Raw genomic sequence first — 17,352 nt, forward strand, 5'->3', positions numbered from 1 at the left:
CACCTTTTATTACCAGCTACAAAATTAGGTGTTATACAATTATAATTATGTAATGTAATATCCCTGTATATGGGCCACTCTTCATAACTAGTAGGCTTACTTTTACTTCCAATACTTTTGTTATATTGTAATGCTAATACTACATTTGTACTTTTACTCTAGTGCAATTGTAAATACGGGACTTTTACATGTAACAAGAGATTTCTGCAACGTAATATTGCTACTTTCACTTCCACCACTGCGGATAATGATCATTTTGGATGTTGGATGGAAATGTTCGAAATAAACGAGGCGCACTTGAAAGCATCTCAGCAGCAGCCCTGCGGACAGATGATGTCAGTTTGTGGGCTGTAGGAGTTTCTGTATCACCATGTGTGCCGACACAGAGTAGGCCTACTGCTGGCCGTCAGCGGGCAGGCAGGGGAGAAGAGGAGGGGAGGAAAAGTGTGTTTACACAGACGGCAAACTGCCTGGGGAATCGTCGGGGAGAGGAAGTCAGCCGGCTCTGTGTCTGCCTGCTCCAACTTCCTGCTCAGAAAAAGAAAAAGCCCAGGATCCTATTTCAGTCCAGCACAACTGTGTAGACCCGAAGTAAGCATGGAAAAACAAGGAATCACACAAGCTTCACCGTAAAGTTTCGCGGAGGGAAAAACACAGATCGCAGGTAATGTAAAAAAATCAATCTTCCTGTGATCTGCGCTTTGTTGTGCGCGTAAAGGGTGAAATAACGCACGATTGGCACAATTAGCGACTGTATTCACACTCCATATGAATGATCTTGGCTGTAAAGTTTTCGCGTTGTGTTAAACTCATTTGATCCGGTGTATTTTTTTAACTTTTACGTAAGAATAGTTAGGCTACAGGTTTTAGAGGCGGTCGCGATAATGTGCCGTCTTCCGGTCCGAGCAACATCTTGAAAATGAGTCAGTGGGGCAGAAGAGTGATCTAGACCTCTGTGCGTAACTGTTACTGCAACTTTCAAGTCTCCGGATACATCTATCGCCTGCTCAGAAAGAGAGGCAAACAAAAGACGAGCAATGCAACAACAAAAACAAAAACAGTCCATTGCTGCGGTTTAGAGATGCTTCTTTACGGGCCCCTGTTGAATTTTCCACCGTCTGTGAACAGGAAGAGAGCAGATTTAGTCATGGCTAAGTAATGTCTGCACACACCATCTATAATCTCATTAGCAGTTTCCGTTCAGCCAACACTGGATTGCTTTGTGCGCACGGCGAGACTTCTCAGCAAGAGCATCCGCAGCAGGAGCTACTGATCCCGGACCAAAAACCACCGCAATGTTCATGTAATATTCCTAGAAAGACTTATGCCATGTCTGCAGGGACTGTAGTTTCCACGCTGTAGGGTTTTGTTTTGTTTGTTATCTCTGTGTGGTAGGCACATCACCCTAATGTGCAAATAATGTATTAGTAATGAGGTTATTGTCACTTCATTCTGATTTGTCTTTAAAATATGATTTCTGTTTCTGCTCCACACTTTAAAAGTCCCTCTGTGCTATTTGCAGCATTTTGCAAAGGTGAATGTTTATAAGTCACACTGGCCTAATTGTAGACCTGTCAGCTGTTGGCTCTGTACTGGCAAGTGTTACTTTTGCTTCAAAGTGTATTTTAAAAGCCAAAAACCGAACTGTGGGTTCGTATTGGTTTTTAAAGGGTGGGGCTGTGGAAAGGGGACAATGATTTGATCTTTTGACCCCCTTTCTTTTTGGGATTTTTGTGGGAGTGTGGCAGGACTGGGGAAATGCTCCCCTGCTGTGGGATCCCCTCTCCTCAACATTTGTCCTTGGAAGTAGAATAGGAGGAAGTCCTGACTCTGACAGGTTTGTAGTTTCACATGGCTGATAGAAAACTCAGGGGATAGCTTGTGTCGGAAATGAGTTCAGCCCTCCCTCCCTCTCCCTCTCTGGACAGAGGTGCCGTGGTTAAAAGGCCAGTCTGCTATCATTGTTTTTTAGCATCAGTCACTAATCACTCCTCACATCCACTGATAAGACAGAAAAGAATACAGTCCATCAGTATGTAGGGCCATGTAGTGCCATAGCCGTACATGAGCGATACCAAAACATCTTCTTTTTTTTTTGCATGATACTTTAAGGAATATACTTTTTTTTAAATTATTATTTTACAAAAGAAGCCAAACTTCTCACACAAGCAGCCAAAGAACAACTCTGGATAAATGAAAATTGGCAAAATTCAGATTTAAAACAGTTATTATATGATTAACGAATAAATAAAGACTACAAATCAGCTAAAAACCTGATCATGTATTTGATACCAGCAGTCGTATTATGTCTATGTGTATGTGTATGTGTGTCTCTGGTGCTTGCAGCTAATAATTATTATTTCACCATCCAATAATCTCTTAGAACCATGCTTAAAACATTTCTCTATCCCTAAAATATCAGAAAATACGATAATTGCTGTCAGTTCAAAACTCAAACATATTCAATTACAAATGATACAAACTGAGAAAACCAGCAACTCCTCAATTTTGAGATGCTGTTCTGTCATTTTAGCTCCTGACTTAACAATTAACCAATCATACAGTATGTCTGTATCTATATATTTTTTGGCCAATGTATCATCTGTCATTCAACTAATTGATTAGTCCTTTCAGTACCACTCTGTTGTACTGTCTGTGGTGACAGAAACACCCCCCCCCCCCCCCCTCACACACACACACACACACACACACACACACACACACACAATATTACTATATGAGCTCCTAGACGGCAGACAGGAGCTTCAAGGCTGCACATTCCTCTATTAAAGGAATAACCCACCCTGGGCCCGTCATACTTCCTGTGGAGAGAGGGCCAGGTTGAACCGCAGCATATTTCTGGCTTGAGCTGTTGTTCCTCCTTATATTTTTTTTCTCGTCTGCTGCGGCTGCTACATTACACTACACTCTTTAAAACACACTGTTCTATTCATCACCGCTGTACTCGTCCTTACACCACATGTTACAGGCTGTTCCCTCCGCAGCCAGCAACCTGATTTAGTCTGTATGCAGTAAAGCAGAGATCAGGAAAAAAGGCATTTAATCAAGATGAATCATCATCTTGTTCTACAGTCTCTTTGAACACACAAGGTAGCCCCTGTTTGATCAGCAATTTTTAAGCAGGCGTAGAATATAGAAAGTAATGAGCACAGTAGAACTGCCAGGCTTGTTTCCCCCAGACGTTTGAATTTTGTGCTTATTCTGTCATTGTCGCATCTGGCAGGTTGTGTAGGTAGTTTTGGTGCTTTTTCTGACATCTCTGGGTGATGATGCTCCATTTTTATCGCATAGAGGAAAAAAAGGCCACAGAAGAACAGCCTCTTTTATGTCGAGTGCTCTGCTCCATCTGAGTCAAGTGTCTCACTTACACTGAATGTGTCTTGCTGCAGGTATGGACAGTGCCATCACTCTGTGGCAGTTCCTTCTGCAGCTGCTCTTGGACCAAAGTCACAAGCACCTGATATGTTGGACGTCCACCGACGGAGAGTTCAAGCTCCTGAAGTCAGAGGAAGTGGCCAAGCTGTGGGGGCTACGCAAGAACAAGACCAACATGAACTACGACAAGCTGAGCAGAGCCCTGCGCTACTATTATGACAAGGTGAATTAAAGTGCCTATGGTTAATGTGCAGGAGCTCCCACTGTGTAATGGTCCAGCTAGTCATCTTCTGAAGCTTTTGTAACTGATCTGAAGGTATGTGAAAGGGGTGTAGTACCACAACAACTTTTTTTTGTTGTTCTTCTCTTAAAACCACAATCTCCCCTGGTAGACACTTCCACTTCCTCTTTCTCAGCAAATGCACAGTAGAAATCCGGCTGTGATGAAGCACTCTAACACCAAGTTGTTTCAGTATGTCTTCGCTGGACTGAAATGCTCTGATCATCGCTGTGACAGTCAACAGTTGTTATTATTTTATCAGTTAAGTGTAGAGTTCTCCTCATCATAAATGGTGTTTGTCTGTTTTGCAGAACATCATAAAGAAGGTGATTGGCCAGAAGTTTGTCTATAAGTTTGTGTCCTTCCCTGAGATCCTGAAGATGGACCCTCAGGCGGTGGAGATGGGCCTGGCTTCCGGAAGGTTTCCCCTCCAGGAAGGAGAGACCTCTGAGCTGGAGGTAGAGGAGGATGAGGAAGAGGAAGGGGAGGAGGAGGCTCAGAGGAGGACGCTGGCAGCCCTGGGGGCGCAGCAGTGTCGGAATGACTACCTCCGCTCGGGTCTCTACTCCTCCTTCAGCATCAGCTCCCTGCAGAACCAGCCTGAGCTGCTCCGTGCCCTGCGGGAGCGCCATGAGGAGCCCCGCTCTGTCATCCGCTTCGGCACCAACGTCAACGAAAGGTGCTCCCCTCCCTCTGCCAAGCCAGAGTCCTACATCTCCCCCCGGCCATCCAAACTCCATTCCCCGTCCTCTCCCCACACCCAACCTTCCCGGCCCGGCCGAAGCTGGAGCCCCGCAGTCAAGGAGGAAGAGGAGGACTCTGACCAGAGCGCTCAGCCCCTCAACCTCTCCTCTGGGCACAGAGAGCGAGCCCTGCAGCCTCCTGAGAAGAGGAGCGGCAGCAGTGGTAGAAGCAGCTCTATGAGTAGTAGTAGTAGTAGTAGTAACCAAGGAGATGGACTCCCACCAAAAAGCAAAAAGCCCAAAGCTCTGGAGATCTCATCACCATCCCTCCTGCTCGCAGGGAGCGACATCGGCTCCATCGCCCTCAACAGCCCGGCGCTGCCGTCCGGTTCCCTCACTCCTGCCTTCTTCACTGCACAGGTGTGTGTGTGTGTGTGTGTGTGTGTGTGTGTGTGTGTGTGTGTGTGTGTGTGTGTGTGTGTGTGTGTGTGTGTGTGTGTGTGTGTGTGTGTGTGTGTGTGTGTGTGTGTGTGTGTGTGTGTGTGTGTGTGTGTGTGTGTGTGTGTGTGTGTGTGAGAGTGTGTGTGTGTGTGAGAGTGTGTAAATAAATCTCCTCCCTGTGCCACAAGTCTGGTGGTTTAAGGACTCAAAGTTATGAATGTCAGCACTTTGGGGGAACGGTGACTCATTCAAGATGTTCCCCAGCATTTTGCTCATCTTATGCTGGAATATGACAATACTGTCATTTACTACTGTTAGCATGATGCACCTGAGACTCATCTAAAACCTGCTTCACCTCGTCCAGACATGTTTACACGCCCCAACTGCTAACATTTGACACACGTTTACAAGCTCTCTTATTTCTGCTCTCAATAATTTAAGATAGACTAGAGATCGTGTCGCTGTGTGCCAGCCACAGCTTAAGTACAGTGAGCCCGATAATAATCAAATCTCAGAAAGGGAGTACTAATTCCGTGATGCTATCGGTTTCTGTCTTCTCTGTGTGGTGGCCTGGCTGGCCACAGAGAGATGATGGGATCTATCCAGAGTATGATGTCAGTGTCCCTAAAGCGGTCAGAGAGCAGCAAGAGACATCTGACACAGCCTGGCATGTGCTGGTGGAAAGTCTACTGCTATATTTATTTAAGTAGGCCAACATTTCCTTAAGAAACAAAGAGACAAGGTGTGGAAAATGTAAATTGGCCGGATTTTTAGGGTAAAATGTGCACAGGCACTTTCATGTCTGAAAGAAAATGTACATAGTTTTGAATAAATGCAAATTTAGACTAATTCAATGAGTCATTGTCGGCGTTATGTTTGGGGTTAAACCTTTCAAATCATTTTGATAAACAGTTCTGTGGGGTAAAAGCCAAAATTACTGCCAGAATGTTTATGTACTGCAAATAACAGGCCTTATAGAAGTATGTCAACACTCAAATTAAAGTTTGAGAAATGAAAACGCATGTAAAATGTACAATTTCTCCTGTAAAGTGCACTTCTTCTTGTTGTCTGGTCTTAAACGGCACGCCTGCTATAAGATTCAGGTTTTACAGTACAGTATGTCGTGTGTTGTCCCACAACTTTAAAGCCCAATTAATCCAGCTGGGACATGGTATTTAATAATCTAACTCGGTTAATAATGTGTTTACACTGGAGTTGTTACAAAGCAAAATGCCACTTCAGAGGTTTATCTACACTTTGAGAAAGCCATTAATTCTACACTCACACTGTCTGTTTATGAGGGCGCAAAAAAGTGAGATCAGAGGAAAACAAGCAATTTACAGGAATCTTCTGCAAGTCCAACCTATGAGAGGGGGAAGAGGCCCTAAGTGATGCCATATGCTCCAATAATTCCATTAATAATGGGAGCAGGGCTGGGTCCCTCCGTAACACTGGCTCACTTCTCTGAGGTGACACAGGGGAAAGTCGGGGGAGGGGGAGAGAAGACCAGGGGAGAGAGGCAGAAATTGATTTCATATGTTTTTTCTCCAGTTGGCGTTCCAAGTATCCCCCCCACCCACTCTCCTCCCAATCAACAACAACCCCAACCATCCCCCTCCTCCCCTCCCCACGTCACCCCTGTATTCTGGGGAAAAACCACAGACTTCCTTCCTGCTCCGTCAGTTTGTTTTTCCAAACGCCAATACACGTCCATTTACCATTTCAGCATGTTTCGCATTACCAAAGCCCTCAGAGCAATGCTCTCCTCCAGCCACTGGGTCTCTGTGTTTTTATTAAAAAAAAATGTTGTCTTCACTGGTTTCTCTTATTTACACGGAGCCTCCCTCCCCTCTTGTGTTTCCCCCTCTCGCAGACTCCCTCTGGTTTGCTGCTGGCTCACAGTCCGCTGTTGTCAGGCATCCACTTCTGGAGCAGTTTGAGCCCCGTCGCTCCGCTCAGCCCCGCCCGGCTGCAGGGCCACAGCTCCCTCTTCCAGGTAACTAACACACACACACACCAGGAGTTGAAAGGTGCGCTCAAACAATGAATGCTTACTGGTAGCGTTTGAAAGCCGAGGAGGAAGTTGTGAGGCTGCGCAGGTAAAATTAGCACAGCTGCAAAATCCCCGTTGTGAAAATCATGCGAGTAAACACACCATGAGATTAAGATGAAGGAATTTCCAAATATTTGCAACGGATAATAAAATGATCGGCTCAAGTTTTTACAAACTTACATGGAATAGTTTGTTTCTTAACATTGCTCCTCTAGTCTGTCCTTAAAATTGATTGCAAGTGCCTCTCGATCTTTTAGATTTAACATTTTTCATGCAGGTATTTACTTGACCGAAAGCATGTATAACACCTAAAAACAAGATGTTTTTGAGATCTGCAAAATAGCAGATACTTGTGAAACTAGTTGAGACTTAAGCAGGTCCAGCAGAGGTGTCCTGTTTCAGTGCTTGTGAGAGAGAGAGGAAATCCTGTGAATACTTCCTGTTTGAGCCCAGGGGAGTCAGTCTGAACAGGGTGGACTGGTTTGAGAGCTGCTCCTCATTTGTGAAACACACACACACATACACCACACCCCCACACACAAACACACCGGATTCTTTGTGCACAAACACTGTTGACTTCTCCTTCTGTTGCGGAGGTTAAGGGGACGGGGACAGAGACGAAAAGGAAGAGGCACAATGAATAATAATAATTTTAAAAAAACAGGAAACCAGCACAGTGACAATGCTGCAGTTCCTCACCGGAAAGCAGCTTTCATAGAGCCGCCGTCCCCTCCTCGCTAACTCTGCCCGTTTCTCTTCCTCCACAGTTCCCCAGCCTAATCAACGGACACATGCCTGTCCCCTTGCCAAACCTGGAAGGAACACCCTCCTCCCTGCTCCTGTCCCCCACCAACCACAAATGCTGATCCAGGGTCTGTAGGAAAAAAAAAACACCCTCCCCATCTTCATCCATCTCATTATTACTGTCATTATCATCATCAGCAGCTATCTATCATCTATTGTCCGTCTTGTTAAATTTTGCTTCAGAAAAGCCCTGCGAGACAGTATGTGACCTCACTTTTTTGCACTTGAGTTGCTTCAGATTCCAGTGGTAAAAAGCACTTGGTAAAAGCCATAGGCCACGATGTCTGTGAGACGTCCGGCTCTTTGTGATAAAGTACAGCACATTTCCACATGACCCTGTCCACAATGGATAGTAGTGACATGTCGCTAGCTGCAAAAGGCTAGCCAGCCACTCATTCTGCAGAGAGCTTGGTTGTTTTAATCTTGTAAAAAAAAATATTCTTTTTATTTTTTTTTCTTAAGTGTTTGTCACAATGTGAAACTGGTTGTTTCACTTGTGTGGTATTGTATGCACTATGCTTCTCAGATAGTACCGGCTGTGCCTTGTTGTCCTTTTTTTTTCCTTTTCCAAAATCTTTTAACGAAGACGAGATTTCAAATCAATGAAAAAAACTTTGTAACACTTTTAATGTTCTTTTTTTTATACTGGACTTGGTATACAGTTTGTATTCTGTATGATTTTGTATTGTGAAGAATGTCTTGTCATTTTCAATAAATAAAGCATTGAATGCTTGAACACAGTGCCTTTTTACATTTGACAAAAAATGTTAAGTGTCTTAAAGGGGGGAAAAAAACAGTTCACATGATTTCTGTTTAAACTTTAGATTTAATTTTCTTTACTCTGGAAAAAAAAAGCTCAAATATGGCAGGGCATCTGCAACGAAGTCCCACACCAATGACATTATCAACAAATAAAGTTAAAGAATATCATACAAAACATCTCTTGTAACACTGTTAAATAGACTGTGACACAGTATCGTATTCACTAGGGACAGGACTAAAGCTAGTAGTCCCTGAATTAGGAGTTCAGTGGCTGTGTGCTTCCTCATACAACAGAGCAGGCATGCAACATCGTGATGGATGCTATCCAGAAAAATAGAAACAGTTGATGGAGATGGGAATGGCAGAGAGGAGAACACATCTGTAACGCACAAAGGCAGCAGATTCCAACACTGAGGATCCATTCTCCTCTTTGTAACAGACTGGAGGAGATAAAGCAAGAAGGTAGTTACATATTTAGGTTTTTATGAAGAATTTAGGAGGCGTAACTAATTGTTTAATGCCCTTGTCATTAATTCTATGTTGCCTTTTTCCTCCTGCATTTGTTCGTTGGTCACAACAGAGACCTCAACATCCTGGAATGATACACCAGCATCTGACAAGAATGTGATCCTTTTATGCACAGAGCTTGGCAGCACTGCTTTCATATTAGCCTCCAGTTAGAATAAATTTATCAGTTATATCAAAGCTGGTCTCAGAAGCCTTCAGAGTAAACCGTCACAAATGATGAGTGCAGCTGAGAGCAGCACCGTGGCAACAGACAGAAAGTCAACCCTTTTGAATTGCTAGAGAAACAACCCTCTGCTCGTCTGTGTGCGTTACATCCCCCCCACACACGCACGCACGAGGAGCTTGGAGGTGGAGTTCCTTTATGTATGAAATGGAAATAATGACAAAAAATATCAATTAAAATACCACCACTTCAAAAAAAAAAGGAAATCTATACACATTGCATGTACTCATTAAAGTGACTGAGTCAGTTAGAATTCTAGACAGTAGTTGGATTTAGCAGCAAATTCTCTTCTCAATAAATATAGATGTACAGTATATAAATGTCTCTTTTGCGCCAGGTTCAGGCCAGACCTGGAAAGAGGGTCAGTCGCACTGTGGACGAGTTTCCCCAAGTAGCTTTTTTGGGGGGGTGATGATGATGCTCCACGCCAACATCCATCTCGGGTTACTGGCCACCGGCGAGACTGTACAGCTTAGAGATCCTTCCCAAATAAAAAAAATACAGTCCAGAGAATCTAAAACAGCATGCTTTGTCTTCTGCTCTTTCCGTTGCCTGAGGAGAGACAAAAAAAAAAAAAAATGATGGAGGATATACGGGTGTGTGTGTGTGTGTGTATATATATATATATATTAATAGCAGGGGATGTCAGAGTCTCACACCCCAGACAACCTCTCAATAGGACGATAATCTGGCTCTAACTTTTGGAACAGTTCCGAAAATGCTTTGAGGGTTGTTAACAGTAAGGACAATCTTGTTATGGATTCAGTGAGTTACATTGTGATCCCCATTTCTATGTTGATATATGTTCACATTTTCCAAAATTCCACATTAACATTGTATTTATTAGTAGGCTAAAACAGAATGTGAGAATCCAGAACATGCATGCCATTTCTGGTGAAATATTACAGTATGCAAACACTGGACACTGCACCGGCATAAATATCCCATAATGCAATGCGGTAGTAACAACAATGTTCATAACAGACAACAGAGAGTGACCAATGCCCCTCTGTAATACCACTAATGCTTCAATTTACATTTCTAAATTTTAAAAATCAGGTTCACACAATCAGATTTTGTCACCAACTATTGGACTAGTTGCTTAACTTTTCCAGTAGTTTAAGGATTATCTGGCAGTGCCGGTAGAGCTGAGGTTGGCGCGCGTTACCATAGGTACGCATCTCCAAGTGGTAAGGAGGCTCTCAGAAAGTGACGTAACTACAGCTCAGTGCGCATGAAAATATATTTCTGATTATTCACACAAAAAGTACGTTGAATGATAGTATACATATTAGGTATGTAAAGCATAGTATGCTATTTCATATGGTATTTAAAAATATTGCATCAATATCGGATATTGGGCCAATACTGACTTGAATAGATGATCCATTTAAAAGGTTTGCACATGAATTATAGTTCATGTTCATATTAAAGACTTTTGTTTTGATTTTAAAGAAGCTGCAGGTACATGATTTAAAAATGAATAACAATTTAGTCAATTTAAATGTATGCAATTATTTGTTTCATTTTGTTTTACAAAGTTAGGAAAGCAATGTTTAAGTCAAGTCAGATGTTACCTTGCACATAAAAGAATGATCCCTGTCACTTCCACACAGTGAGGCGTACAGATTATTAATCAAACACTGGTATCAGTATCAGGGCTGATGAAATATGGTGAAAGCCCCTTAACTGTCTCCATGAGCTGTGTCACAGCCACAGCCAAACAGTAAAAAAAACATCCTGTTGTTTTTAAAACACTAGCATTTCACCTAATGCAATATCTTTACCTTAAACTCTCCCCTTCCCCCGCGCCCCCCTGGGGAGGCGCACTTCACGGTTTAAAAACCTCTGGTTCATAGGGAAAACACAAGTGATTTAAGTATTTATACCGGCATCACTCCTCACCTGACTCAGGGTAAGATGAGTTCCGGTAGCCGGGATCTCTCTGCAACTGGACCTCCTTCAGTGTGAATATGGATATGCCTGCCAGACATAATGAGTCAGTCAGTGCAACAGAAATCACAGTTGCCAGGAGAAAAGTGTCTTTGTTATGAAGCTCTAACTAATCCTCACTGTACACTGCAATATCCTTCTAATTGTACCTAGCGGCTTCTGCCAAGTCTGCATTTCTGCGTTGCCATTTCATTACTCACTCTCTGGCAGTGTGTGCACACGTGGCCCCAGGCTCCTGAAGTATGGCTGTCTCATTGCTTCATCGGCAGAGATCCTCTTTTTCGATTCATACTGAAATTTGTGGCAGTAAAAGAAACACACAGTCATTAAAGAACTAGAAAAAAAAATGACGTCAGCAATGTGTGATTGGGCCACGCTGCTTTTAACATCCCAGTCGTGCCTGGCAGATATAGTGAGACTCACTTTTAGGAATGACACCAGCAGGTCGATGCCATCAGTGTCCAATCTACAGGGAGGGGGCGAGAGAGCAGGAGAGAGAGGTCAGTAGAGGTGGGGTGACTCACAGATGCTGGAGAGCGTTAGGAAGGAAACACAGTCAACTATTCCACAGGATTTCCTTAGAGGAAGTGACAAAGAGCACACACTCCTAACTAAACAAACCAATAATACTAATGTCTAACTACATCAAGTGACTTCTCTTATACCTGGGTCTGATTAGAAACATCTGCTCATTTCCATCTCCAGTGATTGGAGGGCTAACGAGAGAGGTGAGGTGGGAGTGTTAAGACACTGTAAAGGTTTATAAATATGAAATAACCTCATGTGACATTCGATAAGCTGCAGCACACTATATCTGATGTCATATAAAAAGACAATCCACAAATAGCAGGAGAAGAAATGTTCAGGATTTAAGTTTCCCCATCTTACCTGGGTGCGTGGTTAATGAGCGGCTGAACCTTGTACTTGGGGAACTTGTAGGACTTGAACTCGTCCATGGAGGATATTCCAGGCCAGCTGTCTTCTGTGGGAGTGCCTGTGGAGGGACATTCATTTGACCCTGTTAGTCAGGCTTTACCGTGGCAGCTGGAGGGGCTTTTCACGCTGCCACAGGGGCTACATGCCAGGGTTAATGCGATTTAAGGCTCATATTAAAAGTTTAAGTGCTCCCCTGTCAGCAGGGGGCAGCACCGACCTAGCAGCCTGAAGATGAGGTGCAGCTCATCCTCCACCGTGGAGCCTGGGAACAGGGGCCTGCCGGCAGCCATCTCGTAGAATATACAGCCCACACCCCTGACAGGAAGATACAGACAGATAATTAAGAGTGTGACTGAAGCTTTAATACAAATTAAACTAAACAGCTCTTCTGTATTTATGCTACCACTGACTTATTGGCTCACACTCTCTGAATTGTACATCAACAGTTTCTACCCGTTTCTATCCATTCAGTGAATGAAACATCAAAGAAAGAGGCAGGAATTCATTGTAGAAAGTAGCAGAGCACTTTGAAGTAAGGTTGTTACGATACTAGAATTTTAAACTCCCATACAATATTAGCACTTTCAATGCCACAGCAAAACGAAAAAAGAAATAGTCCATGGCACACAAAATAGGATAATATTTCCCCCCATTTTTTTTTAAGTTAAACGACCTGCGCACGGTGCTGGTTGTCTTTAGCTCTGATAGTATATAACATGGATATAACATGGATGTTGTACCGTTTTTTAAACCTGTGGTATTGTAAAGTATCGACAGATTGACATTTTTGACAACCTTGCTTAAGTTTAAGGAAAACCATTAACACTTCAATTCCACATCAGCTTGTTCATTAACAGCTGTGTTCCACATCAAAGTCTCTTTACTGGGGATAAAGACACCTGTCTGCTGCTGCTCACTCAATGAAAGACGCTTCAAACAACAGTGCTTATTCCACAAGCCACTGAAGCAGCAAGAGAATTTGACAACAATTTGACATTTGTTCTTCTTGAGGATTATATTTGCTTCTGTGCCTTCAGTCATATGGACATAAAGAGAGTAAGCCAGGAATTTAGTGTTTTCCAACCGTTATAATGAGTGAGGCCCACTCACCACATGTCTATCTGCGTGGAGTACTCCGAGGAGCCCAGCAGCACGTCAGGAGGCCGATACCAAAGCGTTACAACCTCGTTAGAGTATGTTTTAGTGGGCACAGATTTGGCCCTCGCCAGGCCTGTGGAGCAGAAATATGAGCAATAAAAACGGATCCAATGGGCACATTTAGTAGAAAGTTCATATTAGGGGTTTAATTCCAAAATGCCAAATATTAATCCTTTTTCTTTTTTTATAAATATGACTCAATTGTGTCACACAGTATTTGTAATAATGTCCCAAAAAAAGGTGCAACTGGTAGATAATTCATGACTCAACTCGCACACGGATTGATAATTGATAAAAGTACTGTTTTTCGTTGTTGTTTCTTTTACCAAAGTCTGCCAGTTTGAGTTCTCCTCTGTCATTGATGAGCAGATTTTGGGGCTTCAGGTCTCTGTGGAGAACTTTCCGTCTGTGACAGTACGCCAATCCTCGCAGGATCTGGTACAGAAAGATCTGTGGAGAGAGATATTTGAGATTAGCAAACATCATCATAGTGTCACATCAGTTTCAATTCCTGGTGCTGAATTAAATTTGTTGCTACATAACATGTCATTTATCCAAACCCCTCTGAAATATAGGTAATTTAGAAAAAGAAAATTGATAAATTCTACAAAATGCACACAACTGCAATAGATTTTTGTAGAAGAGTCAAATGAAGAGAACAAATTCCACTTCCTACACTCCACCACCAGGGGGCACACCAACAGTGGTTCTTGTATTGACACCAGCAACCACAAAGTCATGGCAGTTGACTAAGTCGGCCGAGCCAGCAGGCGGTCTGCAGAGGCTCACCTTGACATTCTGCATGCTCAGGATGTTCCCGCAGTCGTCCATGTACTGCTTGAGGTCTTTGTCCTAGATGAGAGAGACAGAGACAGAGAGAGAGAGAGAGAGAGAGAGAGAGAGAGAGAGAGAGAGAGAGAGAGAAAGAGAGAGAGACGGCATTAGAAGAGTAGAAAGGCTACAGGTTGTGCTGCTGATATTACCATCCTCAACTCTGCAGATGGTCATGAATAATAATGATGTAAAATATATTCATTTTAGCATCCATGCACAGAACAACATGCGAGTCATGCAGGAAGTGAGGGCCGGGGTTATGTTTGTCTCACCAGGTACTCGAAGACCAGTGTGAGCGACTTCTCTGTGTGGATGATATCATGCAGTGTCACAATGTTGGCGTGTTTCAGATCCTTCAGTAACGACACTAGAGGAAAAGAAAGGGAAGGATGTTATTACACCTTATTTCTTTAATCTGAACGGTAGATTTGACTTAATTCCTGCCTCTGATGTCTCTGCGTTTACATTAATTAAGCCAATTAAGAGTTATTCATAAAGCCTTACGTCATAGATCAATGTGACAGACTCATGAAGAAAGCCTCAGATTTAAATAGTCAACAAAGTCAGGAAACCAAAAGATAAACTATAAAATATTCAAAGAAAAAAAACACAAGGACACAAGATACAAATATCTATCTCCTTACATAACTTCTCACTCTAAGTGAACCACATTGCATTTCTCTGGGAGGCGAATAACCTGTAGTGTCAGGCACCAATATTTATTGTATAAGTACTGGAATTCAAATGTTTTTATCAAGTGCTCAACATGTTTTATTAACTGTAACATAGAGAACAAGTGGGGTTGAATTCTTGCTCAAATTTGGGCATTTGGGGATTTTTGTGTGTCAGTTTGCAATTATGTGTTTTAAACAAAAAAAACCCTCATTAGGATTCCATGTAACTGTTGCAGATCATTACAACCTTAAGTTGTAGCAGTAAACCAGATCAACCTTTTCACCTGCTGCAGTTTCTTGCAATGACTGGAGGCAATGTGGGTAATGTATGAGGTTCATAGTGCAACACTGAGCCTGTAATACCTTCTCGGATGGCTGTGCATGGCGCCCCTTCCTCATGCTCCAGTCTGATCTCCTTCAGAGCCACAAGGTTGTCCGTCAGCTTACTCCTCCCCTTGAAGACCGTAGCGTATGTGCCCTAGAGGACAGGTAGACGAGAGGTGAGTCAGGCAGTCAGGGGTTAAAAGTGAACTATATAACTGCGTCTGTATGTGGTATAGCTCTGTGAGAACATCTGCATCTGTGAAGAAGTCAAGGTAAACGGTGAACACACATACCTCCCCCAGTTTGTCCAGTTTGACGTAGGTCTCCAGCTTCCCAAATCCAATTTCTGACTGGAGGAGAGAAAAGGACAAACAGCATTAATGAAGGTGGCGTCTTTATTAGCAGGGACAAGCTTATAGACATGACGGCAAATCCTTATGACGGCTTCGCAGCGACCGGGGGTGGGGGGTGTGGGGTGGAAGGAGGTCACAACATCATAGCTAATGTCTTGTGACAGAGGACCGTTAGCTTTTGGCTTTAACAATGTGTTCGTTTATAGTGAAGGCTAATTTTATTCATAAAGCATGTTTATTACACAATGGAAAACTCTTATGTGATCTAGAGCTCCAACTTAATTAATCAATAGACAGAAAATGTATTGACAACTATATTTTGCTAATTTTTTAAGCATAAATGCCAGCGGTTTGCTGCTTCTCTAAGGTTTGATTTGCTGTGGGCCATTATAACATTGTCTCTATTTTCAGACATTTTACAGATAATTACTCTATCAATCAAGAAAATAATCCACAGATTCATTGATAATTAAATTATCTTCAGTTGCAGCCCTAACATGCTTTAGAAAGTAATAATTAGAAAAAGCAAATGTGCCAACTATTTAAAAACTTTTTAGTGAGAGGTCACTGACACACATATTACATATTGACCAAAGCCATTCAGTGCTCTATAAACAACTCTGCAGGGGAGCAGGTATGCAAATGAGTTGGGTGAGGCAGAATGTTCGTACTTTTCCTTTGTTCTGCTTTTGACAGATGCACATTCAAAGTAAAACCACAAGCCAATTATTGAGGCTGCTGACAAACTGAACGCCAGGGTGCAAAGTAAACACACAACAGGCTGAGAGGATGAGATTAGACGGGGCAAGGTGTGAGCAATCACTTTCACTTCTGTTTCTAGATGCCTTTAAATAAAACATAATTCACAGCTATCTCTACTTGTTTCTATTTCTCTCTATTTCCACCAGATCATCCTCCACTGTTGATTCTCAAATCATAACTGCACACTCTCATGTGGGCAGTAACCCATAACTCAGTCAAATATGAACACGCACATACAATGTAACTTGTATTTTCTGGGAATCATATTTTTTGTTTTATCCAGTATCAAAATAATCCTGTGATACTTGTCTGCACAACCATGGGTACATTGCAAACAGGGACCGCTAACAGCTAATAGCTAATAGCTAATAGCTAATAGCTAATAGCTGAAAGAAAAAACTAACATTTTTGTATTTGTGTCATCCTACTGACTGTGAGTCCAATATTAATTCTCTTTTTAGCTTTGTTTTCGGTTTCCATCATACTGTATATAAAGATGAACTGTTCAAAAGTGAAGCCAAAATATCCAGGATACAGACAGAGCCTGCGCAGGAGAGATCGAGCAGTATCAAAGTCCCGCCCGTACATCCGGCAGACCAATTACGAGTTAATCACAGCTGTCAATCATGACATTTCACCACGTTTTTATGGCATCAAATAACAAATTAAAACCAAACATTGACATATGAACAAACATCAGGGTGATCAGAACTACCTAAAATGACAGAAAGACATCAACACTTTATTTGGTACTTGTGAGTGGGCGATTGAAATGCTTTGGCTTCACTTTTGGAGAGTCCATCTTTATATACAGTCTATGGTTTCCACCAACTCCTGAGTCTTTAGCAGCTAAACGCTCTACTATGTTCACCAGCTCGTCACTAACTCTGTCTGCTCTTTGGTGCTGAGCAAGTTAACTGAACTATATTTACTTCATCATCCATTTAATTTCCCTTCTCTTTCTTACGACCACATTGTCTTCTCTTTCTTGCCCTCAAACCAATATCTCCACTTCCCCTTTTTTCTCTCTGTCTCACCAGTGATGCTCTGCGGGAGCGTCGGCTCAACGGCTGGTCGAAGGGCGGGCTGCTCAGCTGTAGCTTCTGCAGGTAACCGTCTGGTATCCGGATGTCAGCGGGCAGGGACAGACGTTTGTTCAGGTCCTGCACGCCCACGCACAAGCGTGCA

General features: G+C 42.8%; 2 protein-coding genes across 2 annotated transcripts in view; one reads left to right on the top strand and one right to left on the bottom strand.

Moving 5' to 3' along the window:
- Positions 1 to 371: 371 nt before the first annotated feature.
- Positions 372 to 8,363, top strand: LOC310949630 (ETS domain-containing protein Elk-3-like). Its single transcript, XM_083917129.1, has 5 exons — positions 372 to 664; positions 3,411 to 3,619; positions 3,988 to 4,779; positions 6,674 to 6,796; positions 7,621 to 8,363. The coding sequence occupies exons 2-5, from the start codon at positions 3,413 to 3,415 to the stop codon at positions 7,717 to 7,719; spliced, it is 1,221 nt and encodes a 406-aa protein (XP_083773255.1). The 5' UTR covers positions 372 to 664; positions 3,411 to 3,412; the 3' UTR covers positions 7,720 to 8,363.
- A 106-nt stretch (positions 8,364 to 8,469) lies between these two features.
- The window catches only part of LOC310949293 (cyclin-dependent kinase 17-like), a 33,286-nt gene continuing 24,403 nt past the window's right edge, over positions 8,470 to 17,352 (bottom strand). The window contains exons 5-17 of the mRNA XM_083916689.1: positions 17,202 to 17,327; positions 15,343 to 15,399; positions 15,089 to 15,203; positions 14,324 to 14,418; positions 14,007 to 14,069; positions 13,544 to 13,667; positions 13,170 to 13,290; positions 12,277 to 12,374; positions 12,012 to 12,117; positions 11,547 to 11,589; positions 11,324 to 11,414; positions 11,076 to 11,153; positions 8,470 to 9,722 (exon numbers count right to left, since the gene is read on the bottom strand). Of these exons, the coding sequence (XP_083772815.1) occupies positions 9,685 to 9,722; positions 11,076 to 11,153; positions 11,324 to 11,414; positions 11,547 to 11,589; positions 12,012 to 12,117; positions 12,277 to 12,374; positions 13,170 to 13,290; positions 13,544 to 13,667; positions 14,007 to 14,069; positions 14,324 to 14,418; positions 15,089 to 15,203; positions 15,343 to 15,399; positions 17,202 to 17,327 (1,155 nt within the window). The 3' untranslated portion in view covers positions 8,470 to 9,684. The remainder of the gene's footprint in view (positions 9,723 to 11,075; positions 11,154 to 11,323; positions 11,415 to 11,546; positions 11,590 to 12,011; positions 12,118 to 12,276; positions 12,375 to 13,169; positions 13,291 to 13,543; positions 13,668 to 14,006; positions 14,070 to 14,323; positions 14,419 to 15,088; positions 15,204 to 15,342; positions 15,400 to 17,201; positions 17,328 to 17,352) is intronic.

Source organism: Echiichthys vipera, assembly GCF_963691815.1.
Source record: "Echiichthys vipera genome assembly, chromosome: 7".
Lineage (NCBI taxonomy): Eukaryota > Metazoa > Chordata > Actinopteri > Perciformes > Trachinidae > Echiichthys > Echiichthys vipera.